Source organism: Biomphalaria glabrata, chromosome 2, assembly GCF_947242115.1.
Source record: "Biomphalaria glabrata chromosome 2, xgBioGlab47.1, whole genome shotgun sequence".
NCBI classification, from domain to species: domain Eukaryota; kingdom Metazoa; phylum Mollusca; class Gastropoda; family Planorbidae; genus Biomphalaria; species Biomphalaria glabrata.
In genome coordinates, this window is record NC_074712.1 from 40,835,910 (window position 1) to 40,855,800 (window position 19,891).

Here is a 19,891-nt window from a genome sequence, read left to right on the forward strand (position 1 = left end):
TCTCAACACCTTCAATTCCTTCTCAACACCCTTTCTTGCCATTCTTGCTTGGAAGCTACTTTGAAAACAATTTTCAGACACCACTTTGAACACCTTCTCTAAATAACGTTTCTTGACTTTCCTGATTTTTCTTTAACTTTTTTTTCTCTCTGCTGACCTCTACATTTTGATTTATTGAGAAACTTGTATTGATTTTGTCTTCTGACATGTAAACTCTCTTGAACTAAACAAGCAAAGTGTTTCACGTAGCAACTTAATTCCCTAGATAATATTAATGTTTCGGGCCAAAACATTTCTACTAAACGTCAAAACGTCAATACTGAACTTAAAACTGGTATAAACTTAATCTTAACAATAGGTACTTAAATGTCCTGAGATAAATTCTCACTCATTTTGTGTCCTGGCGTCCAGCATGAGTTCTTGGCCAATATATTTTTAACTTGAAGACATTTTCAAGGATCTGAGTTCTTAATTTCGGATTTAAAACAAAATAGTTTAATGACTCACCACCATTTTTAAGGGAAGTTGCTCCAACTTAAGTGTAACACATCTGATCCTATTGCGTTGACCCTACATATGAACTACACATTAAATTGGTCTAAACATTGAATCGGTCAACATATTAATTACGTGAACTCATTAAACTAGATAACACATTGAATTGGTCAACCCATTAAATTGGTCAATATGTTTCTTAGTTTAGAATGCTTTGGTCTATACATTCAGTTCCAGAAACTTAAAAACTAGCTCTTCCAAGTCTTTCTACCAGACATTTGACCAGACAATTTTTTTAAAATGTAGCAAAGCGCATTCTAGGTTTTGGTGTTTTTTTTGGTCTGGGCTTTATAAAAGGAGAGAAATTATTCCCTTAGTACACAAATGGCGTCTTGTCAGTTCTGAGGGGAAATGTCCATTCTACCAACTAGTTTTGGTTCAAGCTTTTTTTTTCCTCCCAGACATCCGTGGAGCATGAAAGACGGACTACAAACTAATATAACTCTTCAATCTGTGTTTATTCTCTCTGACATTTCAAGCCAATATTGGTTTTAGATAATTATTGTTACATTTGAGTCCAAGTTCTTTTGGGTCTTCCATCGACTTGACCAGAGGACAAGAGAAATGAGAAGCGAAACAGTAAACGTTATTTGGGGAGGGGGGGCGATTTGTGGGGAACCGATGAGTGGGACGAGAGGGGTGTAGGTCTATGACGCAAGATGGTCTGTTGACCGAGAGAAGCCGAAGAACTAAAGCCGCTTCAGTTCCTGAAGTAGAGCTAATGGAATGAACATCTGGACTTTTCTTGGCTCCAATGTAGAGCTAATGGAATGAACATCTGGACTTTTCTTGGCTCCAATGTAGAGCTAATGGAATGAACATCTGGAACTTTTCTTGGCTCCAATGTAGAGCTAATGGAATGAACATCTGTACTTTTCTTGGCTCCAATGTAGAGCTAATGGAATGAACATCTGGAACTTTTCTTGGCTCCAATGTAGAGCTAATGGAATGAACATCTGTACTTTTCTTGGCTCCAATGTAGAGCTAATGGAATGAACATCTGGAACTTTTCTTGGCTCCAATGTAGAGCTAATGGAATGAACATCTGTACTTTTCTTGGCTCCAATGTAGAGCTAATGGAATGAACATCTGGAACTTTTCTTGGCTCCAATGTAGAGCTAATGGAATGAACATCTGGACTTTTCTTGGCTCCAATGTAGAGCTAATGGAATGAACATCTGGACTTTTCTTGGCTCCAATGTAGAGCTAATGGAATGAACATCTGGAACTTTTCTTGGCTCCAATGTAGAGCTAATGGAATGAACATCTGGACTTTTCTTGGCTCCAATGTAGAGCTAATGGAATGAACATCTGGAACTTTTCTTGGCTCCAATGTAGAGCTAATGGAATGAACATCTGGACTTTTCTTGGCTCCAATGTAGAGCTAATGGAATGAACATCTGGACTTTTCTTGGCTCCAATGTAGAGCTAATGGAATGAACATCTGGAACTTTTCTTGGCTCCAATGTAGAGCTAATGGAATGAACATCTGGACTTTTCTTGGCTCCAATGTAGAGCTAATGGAATGAACATCTGGAACTTTTCTTGGCTCCAATGTAGAGCTAATGGAATGAACATCTGGACTTTTCTTGGCTCCAATGTAGAGCTAATGGAATGAACATCTGGACTTTTCTTTGCTCCAATGTAGAGCTAATGGAATGAACATCTGGACTTTTCTTTGCTCCTATGTAGAGCTAATGGAATGAACATCTGGACTTTTCTTGGCTCCAATGTAGAGCTAATGGAATGAACATCTGGAACTTTTCTTGGCTCCAATGTAGAGCTAATGGAATGAACATCTGGACTTTTCTTGGCTCCAATGTAGAGCTAATGGAATGAACATCTGGACTTTTCTTTGCTCCAATGTAGAGCTAATGGAATGAACATCTGGACTTTTCTTTGCTCCTATGTAGAGCTAATGGAATGAACATCTGGACTTTTCTTGGCTCCAATGTAGAGCTAATGGAATGAACAACTGGACTTTCTTGGCTCCAATGTAGAGCTAATGGAATGAACAACTGGACTTTTCTTGGCTCCAATGTAGAGCTACTGGAATGAACAACTGGACTTTTCTTGGCTCCAATGTAGAGCTAATGGAATGAACAACTGGACTTTTCTTGGCTCCAATGTAGAGCTACCAGAAGGAACAGTTAGTAGGACGTAGACCAAGTGTCTCTCATGATTTAATATAAAACAAAATTTGAAGCGAGTTTCTCTCATGATTGAATATAAAACAAAATTTGGAGCGAGTATCTGATATAGGACAATAAAGCCTCATTCTCTAGGGACAAAGTCTGTCGTTAAAAAAATCAACAGGTATGACTGCACATATACTAACAAACTTATAAATGTACAGTTGTACATATATTACTTCTGTTTAACTTGATGTTTTAAATACTGTTCATGTTAATCCGCAACAATTCCTGTGCTTAGATTGTTAGTTTGAGTGATGTCATGTGTGAGTACGACTGACCAATGGGAGCCGTCGAGGAGTTTAAGTAGCAATAAGCTCCTCTCCCCCTTTTTATTTAAATCTGTTTAATTTCAACATGTGACAAAGTTGGGCATTAAAAATAAACGGTGGTCATCCTTGATGGTAATGTTAACGCACTGGGAGAATAGGATGTGTCCTTTATACCGTGTGCATCTCGTCATTGCCCCTGACATCATGTGTGTGTGTGTGTGTGTGTGTGTGTGTCCGCCTATGAGGCCCTATGTGAACACCTGCTACTGTTAGCTCGAAGCTTCTAGTGACTGAACTTGTACTTAATTGAAATGTACATTGTTTCCCCTTCATCTTCAAAGTGTTTGGGGGAGAGGGGGGGAGAAGTAGTGCCGGAAGTCTGCTGCTCTAACTAAGAAGACACACACACACACACACCAGGTTTTCTTGGTCTTTCAAAAGAACAAATGTTGGTCCTCGCGAAGTTCCTGTCACACAGTTTCCAGACATTTAAACGTTCAAGTAAAAACACACAAAAATATCCATAAATTATGTTATATTGTTAATCTATAGATCTACGTTTTGGTGTAAGCATCTGATGCATAAACATTTGTACATGCGTGCTGGTTTCTTAATCAAGTCTGTGCGAAGGTGTTTTGGGGCTTTTAAAAACTCAGCCCAATTGCGCATATTTTGAAATACCTGACTGACATTTGTACCTCCTCCGGAATGTCCCTTAGAATTGCTGCAACAGCTGTAACTCTGATGAGGCCATTTTGCACAAGTAGGACATTCTGCATTTTTAAAAAATAATATGAAGCTTTGCGCTGATAGGCTATTAGCTATATGCTAAAAAATATTACATCTGTGATATACTTCCTAATTACGTTGAGCAAACGTGTCAGGTGTATGATTGGTTGGTTATCTATATATAATTTTCCTCATCTGCATATCTGTATTAATATCTTCTTCAAGGGTGTATTATCAATAACTTTATGATGTTAAACGCTATTATCAAAGTACAGGCAAAACAAAATATCAGCACTCAATTTTTTTACTCTTAATTTTGTTTTTCTACTGGAAGAAATGTGGACAACTTACCCTTAGAGCCTTAGAGTGACGGCCCTTCTTTAAATGGAAATAGAATTCATTGATCGTCTGCTCGTTCTTTACTTACAAGTATTGGGTAGCGTCCCCTTCCCTTATTTTTGTTTCTGGACGATGTCGTGTTCAATTTGTCATCCATCATGCAAGACAGTGTTAGTATTGGCTGTGGCTAAGGCATACACAGTATGAGGAACCCTGGTCAATGGGCACAATGTGACCTGCATAAGCTCAGATGGTAACAAGACTTCGGTCTCGTCAAGTCTGCAAGATGTGAGAGATGAGGGAAGCAGTGCTAAGATTTGAAGATCCTTCGCAGACTTTCTGAAGATGGTCTGAACAAACTGAAAGACCTTTTCCAAATGTATTGTTGTAACTCCGCTCCCGAGCCAGACTGATGGTGCGCATCAGAGCGCCATTCAACACACGGAGTGGAAGACATGTTAAGACAGGGAGAAGGACTGTTGTAGATCTGGCAAAAGTCATGGGAGTCTGAACAGTCTGGGGCTGAGTGCTGTCCTGTGTGATACTAGGAAACTGTTTGGGAGATCTGGAGCGACACTGGGAAGTGTGTCGGTGGTCTGTGCTGCTGTTCTGGTATGAAGTAGGACTCTTAGAACTTAAGACATTACTCCCTATGACTTTATAGCGGACATAAGGCATTACTCCCTATGACTTTATAGCGGACATAAGGCATTACTCCCTGTGACTTTATAGCAGACTTAAGGCATTACTCCCTGTGACTTTATAGCGGACTTAAGGCATTACTCCCTGTGACTTTATAGCAGACTTAAGGCATTACTCCCTGTGACTTTATAGCGGACTTAAGGCATTACTCCCTATGACTTTATAGCGGACTTAAGGCATTACTCCCTGTGACTTTATAGCAGACTTAAGGCATTACTCCCTATGACTTTATAGCGGACTTAAGGCATTACTCCCTGTGACTTTATAGCAGACTTAAGGCATTACTCCCTGTGACTTTATAGCGGACTTAAGGCATTACTCCCTATGACTTTATAGCGGACTTAAGGCATTACTCCCTATGACTTTATAGCGGACTTAAGGCATTACTCCCTGTGACTTTATAGCAGACTTAAGGCATTACTCCCTGTGACTTTATAGCAGACTTAAGGCATTACTCCCTATGACTTTATAGCAGACTTAAGGCATTACTCCCTGTGACTTTATAGCGGACTTAAGGCATTACTCCCTGTGACTTTATAGCGGACTTAAGGCATTACTCCCTGTGACTTTATAGCGGACTTAAGGCATTACTCCCTGTGACTTTATAGCGGACATAAGGCATTACTCCCTGTGACTTTATAGCGGACTTAAGGCATTACTCCCTATGACTTTATAGCAGACTTAAGGCATTACTCCCTGTGACTTTATAGCGGACTTAAGGCATTACTCCCTATGACTTTATAGCGGACTTAAGGCATTACTCCCTATGACTTTATAGCAGACTTAAGGCATTACTCCCTATGACTTTATAGCGGACTTAAGGCATTACTCCCTGTGACTTTATAGCGGACTTAAGGCATTACTCCCTATGACTTTATAGCAGACTTAAGGCATTACTCCCTATGACTTTATAGCGGACTTAAGGCATTACTCCCTATGACTTTATAGCGGACTTAAGGCATTACTCCCTATGACTTTATAGCGGACTTAAGGCATTACTCCCTGTGACTTTATAGCGGACTTAAGGCATTACTCCCTGTGACTTGATAGCGGAAGTCCAAGTCTAACTATTTGTTGATAGCTGTAAATAAATACATTGTTTAGTATTACCTCCTACCTTTCGTTGAGACTTTGAGTATCTGCCTTAGAGTTACAACAGTATTATCAATTATTATGTACTAGGCTGTTGTATGTATAATGTATTGTGTACTAGTATGTTATATGTTACTATGTATTAGTATGTATTATGTTTTTGTTGTAAAATGAGAAAATGTTTAAAATACATTCTGAATTTCTGATGATGCTGTGAACATATTTTGAAGATCTTCAAAGCAAATTGTGCACGTTTGAAACACATTTTGCTATTCAAACACACATTCTGGTGGTGTCAGAAAATAGTTGTTAGAAGGAATTCTTAGGACAGTGAAAGTCTTTTTTAAATATTGTTTTTACTTTTATTATTTTAGAACCTTTAACATCTGAGCTCGAGTCGGCTTAAATTTTTTTTAGAAAAAGACGATACGTAATCCCCCAGTTCTTTACCACATCTATTTCAATTTCTTGTCAGTATGTAACGGAGTTTTACCAGGTTGATATACACACACAATACAATATACACAAACTGCTTAGTAGTTTTAGTTGATGTTTGTAATCGTTTTATTTGACCCAACTATAGGACTATGTGTTGAATATGACTTAATTACATGCTCTTACTTTTAGTGGAACTTCAGCAATTCTCTCTCTCTCTCTCTCTCTCTCACTAGATGGCGTCTTGGAGGTTCACAAAGATGACAAGAGACTTGGTGAGATCAAGTCCGGGGGTCTGTTTGGTGAGCTGGCCATTTTATACAACTGTAAGAGAACAGCATCTGTGAAAGGTAAAGAGACTCTTTTGTTAGTGAAGAGATTTAGATTAACTCTCTTTCGCTCTCTCTTATACACACTCACTCTTTCTCCCTCTACCATTGTCTCCTGTTCACACACACACACACACACACACACACACACACATACATAGTCAAACAAATATTCAGCCTTTAAAATACTAAAGGCACTTAAAATGTATTTCCAATCCAGCACCCACAGTGAAGTCTTGACACCTCTGCTGACCAGTTTCTCTTTGTTCTCTTTCCTCACAAGCAGTCGTCTGCAAATATCTACTATAAGAAAGGGGGGGGGACTCCGTGTTTTTCATTGAGTACATTTTTTTAATATTGTTGTAACTCTAGGTTAGGCACTCAACGAATAGGCATGCAACTCAACACAGTTTAACAGGAAATAATAGTTGTGTTTATTCACTAGGGTAAACACATAACATGATGATTCATCCTTCAGCTTCCTCAGAGTCTCACTACTAAGTATACCAGCCCTTTGCTACTTAACCCGAATGTGGACCAACGACAGCCTTCCCCGCTTCGCTCCAGGTCCCTACTACAACCTTCAGGCAGCACCAAAAGCTGGCTTCTTCTTAGTTTCCCAAACATTCAGACTCTTCACAACCCCTGATGCACTGTTATTCTCTCCGTTCTAGTCTCTTCCTGTTTACGTTCACTAGGGCGCACCTCAAGCACTGGTGCAAGGCAGGGTTACAACACTACCCCCACCTTAGTCTTTTCGTCCCGAAAAGAAATATGTTCACGGTTGATCAATGCAGGTGGAGGTCGGTCAGTGGGAGTCACAGATTGCATGGAGCGTGCTCCCCACAAAGCTATCCACACTGCTCTCTGCAGGTGCCGTTTTCTCCTTCTCCAGTTGACCAAGTTTCTTTCGACACGATGTCGCAAACGTGGCCTCTCCATCCTGACGGTTGTCGCTGGCGTCAGCCACCTGACACATCGAGTGGTAGTGACAGCTCTTGTTGTTGTTAATGCAGTTGATTCAGAACTGCGCTTCATCAGGCCCTTTCTAAGGATGACTTGTGAAAGAGCTGTAGACCCACATGAAGCCACGCTGTTTAACAAACTGTCAGCCTCAGCCGTCTCAGGGAGAATTGTCTGTAAGGCACCTTTACAACGTTTCAGGTGCAAAAGTCCATCAGCTGCAGGGTTCCTCTGACCACCTTCAGAGCCTCTCTCGTTGGTGAAAACAGAAGTATCGAAGTCCACTGGTTTCAGACCCTGTTGACGGGTTTCTTGACATTTGCACTCCCTTCGTGAAGCACCGCATGTACAGTTGTTGCTTACCACCTGAATGCAACAATCAAAATTCAAGTTCCCCTCGTAGGTACTGGCAGATCGACAGGGGTCCTTAAGGTCCAAAATGACAGGCTCTAACGCAGGCTCAAAGTTTTCCTGCTCCGTCCAGGTCATTGTTGCACTCAAAGCTGGTACAGTAAAAGTTTCAGTCGCGTAGCAGACTTCTTCTATTGCTTCGACTGTCTCTTTCTGTTCATCTTTGTGCTTCTTGTTAAGATTGACGCATTCTTTGTAACTATCAGTACAGCCACAGTCTTGAATGAGTAACGGTTCATTGTTGTTGAATGATGTTAGACTCCTCTCTCTTATAGGATTGATCTGGCCTTGCACGTTACGTATCAGTTTGTCCATAGAATGATTCATCGAATCCTGGAAGGTACAAAGTTCACTTAACCAGTTCTGCATGGTGTTCAGCACCTCACCAATATCTGGTTCTACCTCAAACAGGTATATTTCCGGATCCTCCCCTTCATCAACAAGAGCCTGCCAAAGACTGGCTCTCATTTTTTCTTTTGCACAGAAGATCCTCAGCTCCCTGGCTCGGAGCTCCTCTTTTAACTGTTTACAGCTAAGTTCATCTAGCTTCCTAAGCGTTGCCATTCTTTCCTTTCGTTGAGCTGCCCAAATCCCACTTCTGACACCAGTTGTTGTAACTCTAGGTTAGGCACTCAACGAATAGGCATGCAACTCAACACAGTTTAACAGGAAATAATAGTTGTGTTTATTCACTAGGGTAAACACATAACATGATGATTCATCCTTCAGCTTCCTCAGAGTCTCACTACTAAGTATACCAGCCCTTTGCTACTTAACCCGAATGTGGACCAACGACAGCCTTCCCCGCTTCGCTCCAGGTCCCTACTACAACCTTCAGGCAGCACCAAAAGCTGGCTTCTTCTTAGTTTCCCAAACATTCAGACTCTTCACAATCCCTGATGCACTGTTATTCTCTCCGTTCTAGTCTCTTCCTGTTTACGTTCACTAGGGCGCACCTCAAGCACTGGTGCAAGGCAGGGTTACAACAATATGTATATTTGTTGCCCTAAATCACTTATCACAGCATTTTCTTAATCTAGATCTTAAACATCAAGATTCCCATCGTAATTATATCCAGGAACGGACCTAAACTGTAAATGTCTTCCATTTTCTTAGGCTTGCAAGATATAATAATGAAACTCCATCTCAAATTTTACTCGAAGGGTCAAATTAATTGGAGGCGAGCACATGAGCCGGACATATATTTTCATCTCGACCTTGGCAGAGGTATAATCTATTTTGGTGCTTTTTCTAGATGGTTTCTGCAAGTACAACAAGGATATCCACCACTGTCGTCTCTGTAATCTTTTTTTTTTCTTTCTGGTTGACCGTTGACATAAGTGAAATTGATTAAAGCCAGTTCAACAACTTAGACAAGTTGAAGAAGTCATGAATGTTGAAGTTGTAGAACTAGGAGGGTAAAAGTTGGGGATACTGAGCTGGGGAAGACTTGATAACATTGGAAGATCCTTTGCAGACTTTTGGAAGATGGTTTGAACAACCTGAAAATCTTTGTCCAGAATTTTAAAATAGATATAAATGTATGCACGTAATGTTACCGTTCTCTCTCTGTTGTCCAGCAATGACCAGCACAACTCTCTGGGTTCTTGACCGCAGAGTCTTCCAGACGATCATGATGAAGACCGGACTTCAGAAACGGGAAGAGAATATGGCTTTTCTCAAAAGGTAACAGCTATTAGTGTGAGTCTCGTATCGTGACATAACCTTGCGATCCCTTGTGTCGTATCGTATCGCTTCGTGACAGTCACGAACATATGTTTCTAGTTTACCAGTATACGTGTGTGAGTCTTATAATTATAAATTGGGATACATGATTGACTTTAATGTGTCCAAAGAATTTTTAAAAGTACAATAGTTTAGCGGAACAAAAAATGAATAAGTCATTTAAAAATATTATTTACACGTTAATATCTGAACATTATCAGAGAAATAAATATCTCTATAAGACCAAAGCTTCTAACTCTTGATTAGAGAAATACAGATCTGAGAGCGCCACAAATGAATCAGAAACAAATCTCATAGGTAATGACTACCATAACGCTTGGCTATTACTGTGTGAATGGATCTAGTTAGCTTGGACTATGCTCGTCTAATGTAGTGAGACTATACTTCTGATTGCTCTCAGTTGAAGAAAACTAGATCTACGAGAGCTAAGTATTTATGACTGGGTTATGTGCACTCACTCATGTGGCAACTGTGGGGCACATCTTTATCTACTGGAATACTTTCGGCCTTCCGTGTGAATTAACAGGGACGTGGGGAAAGTTGAGCCTGTCGACAGAGAAAGGAATTCTTAAATAATGTTTTCATTAAAAAGAAATCTAGGATCGAATGAGATTTGAATGTATTTTTGAAATTCTTATGTCTTGACATTTAGAAACCCAGGTACTGTTATGCTTATGTCTTGACATTTAGAAACCCAGCTACTGTTATACTTATGTCTTGACATTTAGAAACCCAGGTACTGTTATACTTATGTCTTGATATTTAAAAACCCAGCTACTGTTATACTTATGTCTTGACATTTAGAAACCCAGGTACTGTTATACTTATGTCTTGATATTTAAAAACCCAGCTACTGTTATACTTATGTCTTGATATTTAAAAACCCAGGTACTGTTATACTTATGTCTTGATATTTAAAAACCCAGGTACTGTTATACTTATGTCTTGACATTTAGAAACCCAGGTACTGTTATACTTATGTCTTGAGATTTAAAAACCCAGCTACTGTTATACTTATGTCTTGATATTTAAAAACCCAGGTACTGTTATACTTATGTCTTGATATTTAAAAACCCAGGTACTGTTATACTTATATCTTGATATTTAAAAACCCAGGTACTGTTATACTTATGTCTTGATATTTAAAAACCCAGCTACTGTTATACTTATGTCTTGATATTTAAAAACCCAGGCACTGTTATACTTATGTCTTGACATTTAAAAACCCAGGCACTGTTATACTTATGTCTTGACATTAAAAAACCCAGGCACTTTTATACTTATGTCTTGACATTTAAAAACCCAGGCACTGCTATACTTATGTCTTGACATTTAAAAACCCAGGCACTGTTATACTTATGTCTTGACATTTAAAAACCCAGGTACTGTTATACTTATGTCTTGATATTTAAAAACCCAGCTACTGTTATACTTATGTCTTGATATTTAAAAACCCAGGTACTGTTATACTTATGTCTTGATATTTAAAAACCCAGATACTGTTATACTTATGTCTTGACATTTAGAAACCTAGGTACTGTTATACTTATGTCTTGATATTTAAAAACCCAGCTACTGTTATACTTATGTCTTGATATTTAAAAACCCAGGTACTGTTATACTTATGTCTTGATATTTAAAAACCCAGGTTCTGTTATACTTATATCTTGATATTTAAAAACCCAGGTACTGTTATACTTATGTCTTGATATTTAAAAACCCAGGTACTGTTATACTTATGTCTTGATATTTAAAAACCCAGGCACTGTTATACTTATGTCTTGACATTTAAAAACCCAGGCACTGTTATACTTATGTCTTGACATTAAAAAACCCAGGTACTTTTATACTTATGTCTTGACATTTAAAAACCCAGGCACTGTTATACTTATGTCTTGACATTTAAAAACCCAGGCACTGTTATACTTATGTCTTGACATTTAAAAACCCAGGCACTGTTATACTTATGTCTTGACATTTAAAAACCCAAGTACTGTTATACTTATGTGTTGATATTTAAAAACCCAGGCACTGTTATACTTATATCTTGACATTTAAAAACCCAGGTACTGTTATACTTATGTCTTGACATTTAAAAACCCAGGCACTGTTATACTTATATCTTGACATTTAAAAACCCAGGTACTGTTATACTTATATCTTGACATTTAAAAACCCAGGTACTGTTATACTTATGTCTTGACATTTAAAAACCCAGGCACTGTTATACTTATGTCTTGACATTTAAAAACCCAGGTACTGTTATACTTATGTCTTGACATTTAAAAACCCAGGCACTGTTATACTTATGTCTTGACATTTAAAAACCCAGGCACTGTTGTACTTATGTCTTGACATTTAAAAACCCAGGTACTGTTATACTTATGTCTTGACATTTAAAAACCCAGGTACTGTTATACTTATGTCTTCACTTTTTAAAAAACCCAGGTACTGTTCATTAAAAGTAAGGCAATAACGTACAAGAAGGAGGACTTCATTCTCCCTAACACTTTAACTCTAGCAAGAGACATCTGCACGCTACTTCTCCCGCACATCTGGTCTTTACATCTCTCTGTTACATCTGGTCTTTAAATTTCTCTGTTACATCTGGTCTTTACATCTCTCTGTTACACCTGGTCGTTACATCTCCCTGTTACACCTGGTCTTTACATCTCTCTGTTACATCTGGTCGTTACATCTGGTCGTTACATCTGGTCGTTACATCTCTCTGTTACATCTCTCTGTTACATCTGGTCGTTACATCTCTCTGTTACATCTGATCGTTACATCTCTATGTTACATCTGGTCGTTACATCTCTCTGTTACATCTGGTCGTTACATCTCTCTGTTACATCTGGTCGATACATCTCTCTGTTACATCTGGTCGTTACATCTCTATGTTACATCTCTCTATTACATCGCTCTGTTACATCTGGTCGTTACATCTGGTCGTTACATCTCTCTGTTAGATCTGGTCTTTACATCTCTGTTACATCTGGTCATAAAATCTCTCTGTTATATCTGTTCGTTACATCTCACTGTTACATCTGGTCGTTACATCTCTCTGTTACATCTGGTTGTTACATCTGGTCGTTACATCTAGTCGTTACATCTCTGTTACATCTGGTCGTTACATCTCTCTGTTACATCTGATCGTTACATCTCTCTGTTACATCTGGTCGTTACATCTCTCTGTTACATCTGGTCGTTACATCTCTCTGTTAGATCTGGTCTTTACAACTCTCTGTTACATCTGGCTCTAAATCTCTCTGTTGTATCTGGTCGTAACATCTCTCTGTTGTATCTGGTCGTTACATCTCTCTGTTATATCTAGTCGTTACATCTCTCTAGTACATCTGGTCGTTACATCTCTCTGTTACATCTGGTCGTTACATCTGGTCGTTACATCTCTCTGTTACATCTGGTCGTTATATCTGGTCGTTACATCTGGTCGTTACATCTCTCTGTTACATCTGGTCGTTACATCTCTGTTACATCTGGTCGTTACATCTCTCTGTTACATCTGGCTCTAAATCTCTCTGCTGTATCTGGTCGTTACATCTCTCTGTTATATCTTATCGTTGCATCTCTCTAGTACATCTGGTCGTTACATCTCTCTGTTACATCTGGTCGTTACATCTGGTCGTTACATCTCTCTGTTACATCTGGTCGTTATATCTGGTCGTTACATCTGGTCGTTACATCTCTCTGTTACATCTGGTCGTTACATCACTCTGTTACATCTGGTCGTTACATCTCTCTGTTAGATCTGGTCGTTACATCTGGTCGTTACATCTCTCTGTTACATCTGGTCTTACATCTCTCTGTTACATCTGGTCGTTACATCTCTCTGTTACATCTGGTCTTACATCTCTCTGTTACATCTGGCTCTAAATCTCTCTGTTGTATCTGGTCGTTACATCTCTCTGTTATATCTGGTCGTTACATCTATTTGTTACATCTGGTCGTTACATCTCTCTGTTACATCTGGTCGTTACATCTGGTCGTTACATCTCTCTGTTACATCTGGTCTTACATCTCTCTGTTACATCTGGTCGTTACATCTCTCTGTTACATCTGGTCGTTACATCTGGTCGTTACATCTCTCTGTTACATATGGTCGTTACATCTCTCTGTTACATCTGGTCGTTACATCTCTCTGTTACATATGGTCGTTACATCTCTCTGTTACATCTGGTCGTTACATCTCTCTGTTACATCTGGTCGTTACATCTGGTCGTTACATCTCTCTGTTACATATGGTCGTTACATCTCTCTGTTACATCTGGTCGTTACATCTCTCTGTTACATCTGGTCGTTATATCTGGTCGTTACATCTCTCTGTTACATCTGGTCGTTATATCTGGCCGTTACATCTGGTCGTTACATCTCTCTGTTACATCTGGTCTTACATCTCTCTGTTACATCTGGTCGTTACATCTCTCTGTTACATCTGGTCGTTACATCTGGTCGTTACATCTCTCTGTTACATCTGGTCGTTACATCTCTCTGTTACATCTGATCGTTACATCTCTCTGTTACATCTGGTCGTTACATCTCTCTGTTACATCTGGTCGTTACATCTCTCTGTTAGATCTGGTCTTTACAACTCTCTGTTACATCTGGCTCTAAATCTCTCTGTTGTATCTGGTCGTAACATCTCTCTGTTGTATCTGGTCGTTACATCTCTCTGTTATATCTAGTCGTTACATCTCTCTAGTACATCTGGTCGTTACATCTCTCTGTTACATCTGGTCGTTACATCTGGTCGTTACATCTCTCTGTTACATCTGGTCGTTATATCTGGTCGTTACATCTGGTCGTTACATCTCTCTGTTACATCTGGTCGTTACATCTCTGTTACATCTGGTCGTTACATCTCTCTGTTACATCTGGCTCTAAATCTCTCTGCTGTATCTGGTCGTTACATCTCTCTGTTATATCTTATCGTTGCATCTCTCTAGTACATCTGGTCGTTACATCTCTCTGTTACATCTGGTCGTTACATCTGGTCGTTACATCTCTCTGTTACATCTGGTCGTTATATCTGGTCGTTACATCTGGTCGTTACATCTCTCTGTTACATCTGGTCGTTACATCACTCTGTTACATCTGGTCGTTACATCTCTCTGTTAGATCTGGTCGTTACATCTGGTCGTTACATCTCTCTGTTACATCTGGTCTTACATCTCTCTGTTACATCTGGTCGTTACATCTCTCTGTTACATCTGGTCTTACATCTCTCTGTTACATCTGGCTCTAAATCTCTCTGTTGTATCTGGTCGTTACATCTCTCTGTTATATCTGGTCGTTACATCTATTTGTTACATCTGGTCGTTACATCTCTCTGTTACATCTGGTCGTTACATCTGGTCGTTACATCTCTCTGTTACATCTGGTCTTACATCTCTCTGTTACATCTGGTCGTTACATCTCTCTGTTACATCTGGTCGTTACATCTGGTCGTTACATCTCTCTGTTACATATGGTCGTTACATCTCTCTGTTACATCTGGTCGTTACATCTCTCTGTTACATATGGTCGTTACATCTCTCTGTTACATCTGGTCGTTACATCTCTCTGTTACATCTGGTCGTTACATCTGGTCGTTACATCTCTCTGTTACATATGGTCGTTACATCTCTCTGTTACATCTGGTCGTTACATCTCTCTGTTACATCTGGTCGTTATATCTGGTCGTTACATCTCTCTGTTACATCTGGTCGTTATATCTGGCCGTTACATCTGGTCGTTACATCTCTCTGTTACATCTGGTCTTACATCTCTCTGTTACATCTGGTCGTTACATCTCTCTGTTACATCTGGTCGTTACATCTGGTCGTTACATCTCTCTGTTACATATGGTCGTTACATCTCTCTGTTACATCTGGTCGTTATATCTGGTCGTTACATCTCTCTGTTACATCTGGTCGTTATATCTGGCCGTTACATCTGGTCGTTACATCTCTCTGTTATATCTGGTCGTTACATCTCTCTGTTACATCTGGTCGTTACATCTCTCTGTTACATCTGGTCATTACATCTGGTCGTTACATCTCTCTGTTACATCTGGTCGTTATATCTGGTCGTTACATCTCTCTGTTACATCTGGTCGTTTTATCTGGTCGTTACATTTGGTCGTTACATCTCTCTGTTACATCTGGTCGTTACATCTCTCTGTTACATCTGGCCGTTATATCTGGTCGTTACTTCTCTCTGTTACATCTGGTCGTTATATCTGGTCGTTACATCTCTCTGTTACATCCGGTCGTTACATCTCTCTGTTACATCTGGTCGTTATGTCTGGTCGTTACATCTCTCTGTTTCATCTGGTCGTTACATCTCGCTGTTACATCTGGTCGTTATATCTGGTCGTTACATCTGGTCATTACATCTCTCTGTTACATCTGGCCGTTATATCTGGTCGTTACATCTCTCTGTTATATCTGGTCGTTACATCTGGTCGTTACATCTCTCTGTTACATCTGGTCGTTACATCTCTCTGTTACATCTGGTCGTTACATCTCTCTGTTACATCTGGTCGTTATATCTGGTCGTTACTTCTCTCTGTTACATCTGGTCGTTATATCTGGTCGTTACATCTCTCTGTTACATCCGGTCGTTACATCTCTCTGTTACATCTGGTCGTTATGTCTGGTCGTTACATCTCTCTGTTTCATCTGGTCGTTACATCTCTCTGTTACATCTGGTCGTTATATCTGGTCGTTACATCTTTCTGTTACATCGGGTCGTTACATCTCTCTGTTACATCTGGTCGTTACATCTCTCTGTTACATCTGGTCGTTACATCTCTATGTTACATCTTGTCGTTACATCTCTCTGTTATATCTGGTCTTTACATCTCTCTGTTACATCTGGGCTTTACATCTCTCTGTTACATCTGGTCTTTACATCTCTCTGTTACATCTGGGCTTTACATCTCTCTGTTACATCTGGTCTTTACATCTCTCTGTTACATCTGGTCTTTACATCTCTCTGTTATATCTGGTCGTTACATCTCTCTGTTACATCTGGTCGTTATATCTGGTCGTTACATCTCTCTGTTACATCTGGTCTTTACATCTCTCTGTTACATCTGGTCGTTACATCTCTATGTTACATCTTGTCGTTACATCTCTCTGTTATATCTGGTCGTTACATCTCTCTGTTACATCTGGTCGTTACATCTGGTCGTTACATCTCTCTGTTATATCTGGTCGTTACATCTCTGTTACAACTGGTCGTTACATCTCTCTGTTACATCTGGTCGTTACATCTGGTCGTTACATCTCTCTGTTACATCTGGTCTTACATCTCTCTGTTACATCTGGTCGTTACATCTCTCTGTTATATCTGGTCGTTACATCTCTCTAGTACATCTGGTCGTTACATCTCTCTGTTACATCTGGTCGTTACATCTGGTCGTTACATCTCTCTGTTACATCTGGTCGTTACATCTGGTCGTTACATCTCTCTGTTACATCTGGTCGTTACATCTCTCTGTTACATCTGGTCGTTACATCTGGTCGTTACATCTCTCTGTTACATCTGGTCGTTATATCTGGTCGTTACATCTCTCTGTTACATCTGGTCGTTTTATCTGGTCGTTACATTTGGTCGTTACATCTCTCTGTTACATCTGGTCGTTACATCTCTCTGTTACATCTGGTCGTTATATCTGGTCGTTACATCTCTCTGTTACATCTGGTCGTTACATCTCTATGTTACATCTTGTCGTTACATCTCTCTGTTATATCTGGTCGTTACATCTCTCTGTTACATCTGGTCGTTACATCTGGTCGTTACATCTCTCTGTTATATCTGGTCGTTACATCTCTGTTACAACTGGTCGTTACATCTCTCTGTTACATCTGGTCCTTACATCTCCCCGAGTGATCAGATGAATGAAGTAAATTTTGGGTTGGTGGTAACTATAATTGGATAGACGATGGTGACTATAACGAATGGACAATAACTGTTGTTAATTTGGCATTTAGGTCTAAACAGATATGTAGCGAATAGTGAATAACACAGACATCCCTGACATACAGTCAGTGACACGCGCTGACATCACAGACACACACTGAGGTCAACAAAATAAACTGATATCAACGACATACACTGACATCAAAGGCCTACACTGACATTAATGACCTACACTGACATCAATGATATTCACATAACCTGATATGCTCTGACATCACTGACACTAATTAGCATGCACTGACATGTACTTACATTCTCTGATATACACTAAGGCTCGCTATAAAATGTCGTGCATTCAAAACTCTTCCCATTGACTGGTCTCAGATTTTCTTGTCTTCGCTTTTATATGTGTTTATTCGTGATTGAAATGACAGCAGTGACGGTCTGCCCATAGGATCTGACGTTGTCTCCTGGCACAATAAAATTAAATTGCTCTACGGATCCGGTCAACGGCATTATTTTACAAAGGTTAACAATCGGTTGTAACTTTGACTTTTATTTCCTTCCGTGTCAAGGGTCTCAACCCTCCCTGCCCCCGTTCTGATCATTCATTGACAGAAGATTATAGGCCCAGGCCTGAAAGGGCCGAAGTGACAGAGGAGAGGGGGAGAGCACAATGGTTACAGGATGTCAGGTTGTCTGGTGATTGAGTTAGTGTTGGAGGTACGAGAGACTAGCACTTGAATTATCCTCACTCAGAGAACTCCCTGCTACTTTTAGTATTAGACATTCTGTCTGCGAATGAGACACATGAGATTCACTTTTGTGCGTGTGTGTGTGTGTATATAAGGGGGGGGGGCGTGCTGCCTCACCATGTATCTGGATGTGTATTTAAAATTACATTTTGTATTCAAAAGTAGAATATCGATCCATAACTCAAACTAATCTTTTGATAATTAGATGGCCTCTAAGTGGGTGTGTCCTCTTGAGAGGATGGAAACACAAAGTACATCATTAAATAACATTTCTGTTTTTATTCTCTGATTATTAGCGAAATATCCGGCGTTGAATGGGTTGATTTCACAAGCTAAAAGATAATTTTAAAAATAATGATATTTATTTTTTTAGTTTTACAAATGATTTTATAATGAGCATTGAGAACATTACAACGAACTCTTAAAGAATAACAGCAAAAGAATAATGGTGTCACTGTTATCATATCTCAGACATTTTCATTTAAATCATAAAGCTTTAAAAAGAAAAACACCTCAAGGTCTCGGAGGCTGGAGATTGAACAATCAAACCTACTCTCTAACATACTTCTCTAACATACTTCTCTAACATACTTCTCTAACATACTTCTCTAACATACTTCTCTAACATACTTCTCTAACATACTTCTCTAACCTACTCTCTAACATACTTCTCTAACATACTTCTCTAACATACTCTCCAAGATATTTGACCAAGTCGGAGAGATACTCGTTACATATTCATAAAGGAGGAGATTTGGATTTGGCATAAATTTAATCTAGATTCAGCTATCGATCACTCAAATTTAAAGGGTGGTTGTGGGGTAGGAGGGTTTCTAACAAGGCATGGCTAAGGAATATTCATGCACATTTCCGTAAGTATTGGACAAACACCGTAGATCTAGAACAGAAAAACGCTGTACAATTTTTAAATATTTTAGGCTACAAAATAACCTATATTACTAAAGAATCGCCTTTATAAACAAACAATTTCATTCCCCTAAGGATAAACAGCAAAAAAACAAAAAAAAAATACATTTCTGACATCATTAAGAAATGAAATGGCCCGGTTCAATTACTTAGAGTTTATTTTAATTAATTGTTTTTAGTTTAAAACCTCCCTCAAGCTCTACCCAGGTTTAAAAAATAAACTTAGAAATCCCCAGACCAAAAAAAAAAATCTTTTTTCATAGATTATCTTTGAAGAAGGATCCAATTAAATCTGTGTTTCCCCGAGCTACTTTAAGATAATTATGAGATTTTATTTTTACACCCTCTGCCCCTCCCGGATCAACTGTCTATACCCCGGGTCCTTTAGAAATCGTTATTGGCTGGGCATCAATGTAGAGAATTCTAAAAGAGCATTGGACAAGGTCCAAGTGATTTGATAGTCTCGCGAACTGTCCGAGGAATTGAAATCTGCTGAGCTAGGGTTATTTCCTTTGGCT

The 19,891-nt window shown here is 39.3% G+C and overlaps 1 protein-coding gene across 14 annotated transcripts in view; it reads left to right on the plus strand.

Annotated features, from left to right (window-relative positions):
• Nucleotides 1–19,891, plus strand: part of LOC106054487 (cGMP-dependent protein kinase 1-like) — a 275,978-nt gene that overhangs the window by 191,419 nt on the left and 64,668 nt on the right. For all 14 annotated transcript variants that reach the window (XM_056020546.1, XM_056020547.1, XM_056020548.1 and 11 more), the window contains exons 5-6: nt 6,553–6,666; nt 9,600–9,705. In XM_056020546.1, the coding sequence (XP_055876521.1) occupies nt 6,553–6,666; nt 9,600–9,705 (220 nt within the window). The remainder of the gene's footprint in view (nt 1–6,552; nt 6,667–9,599; nt 9,706–19,891) is intronic.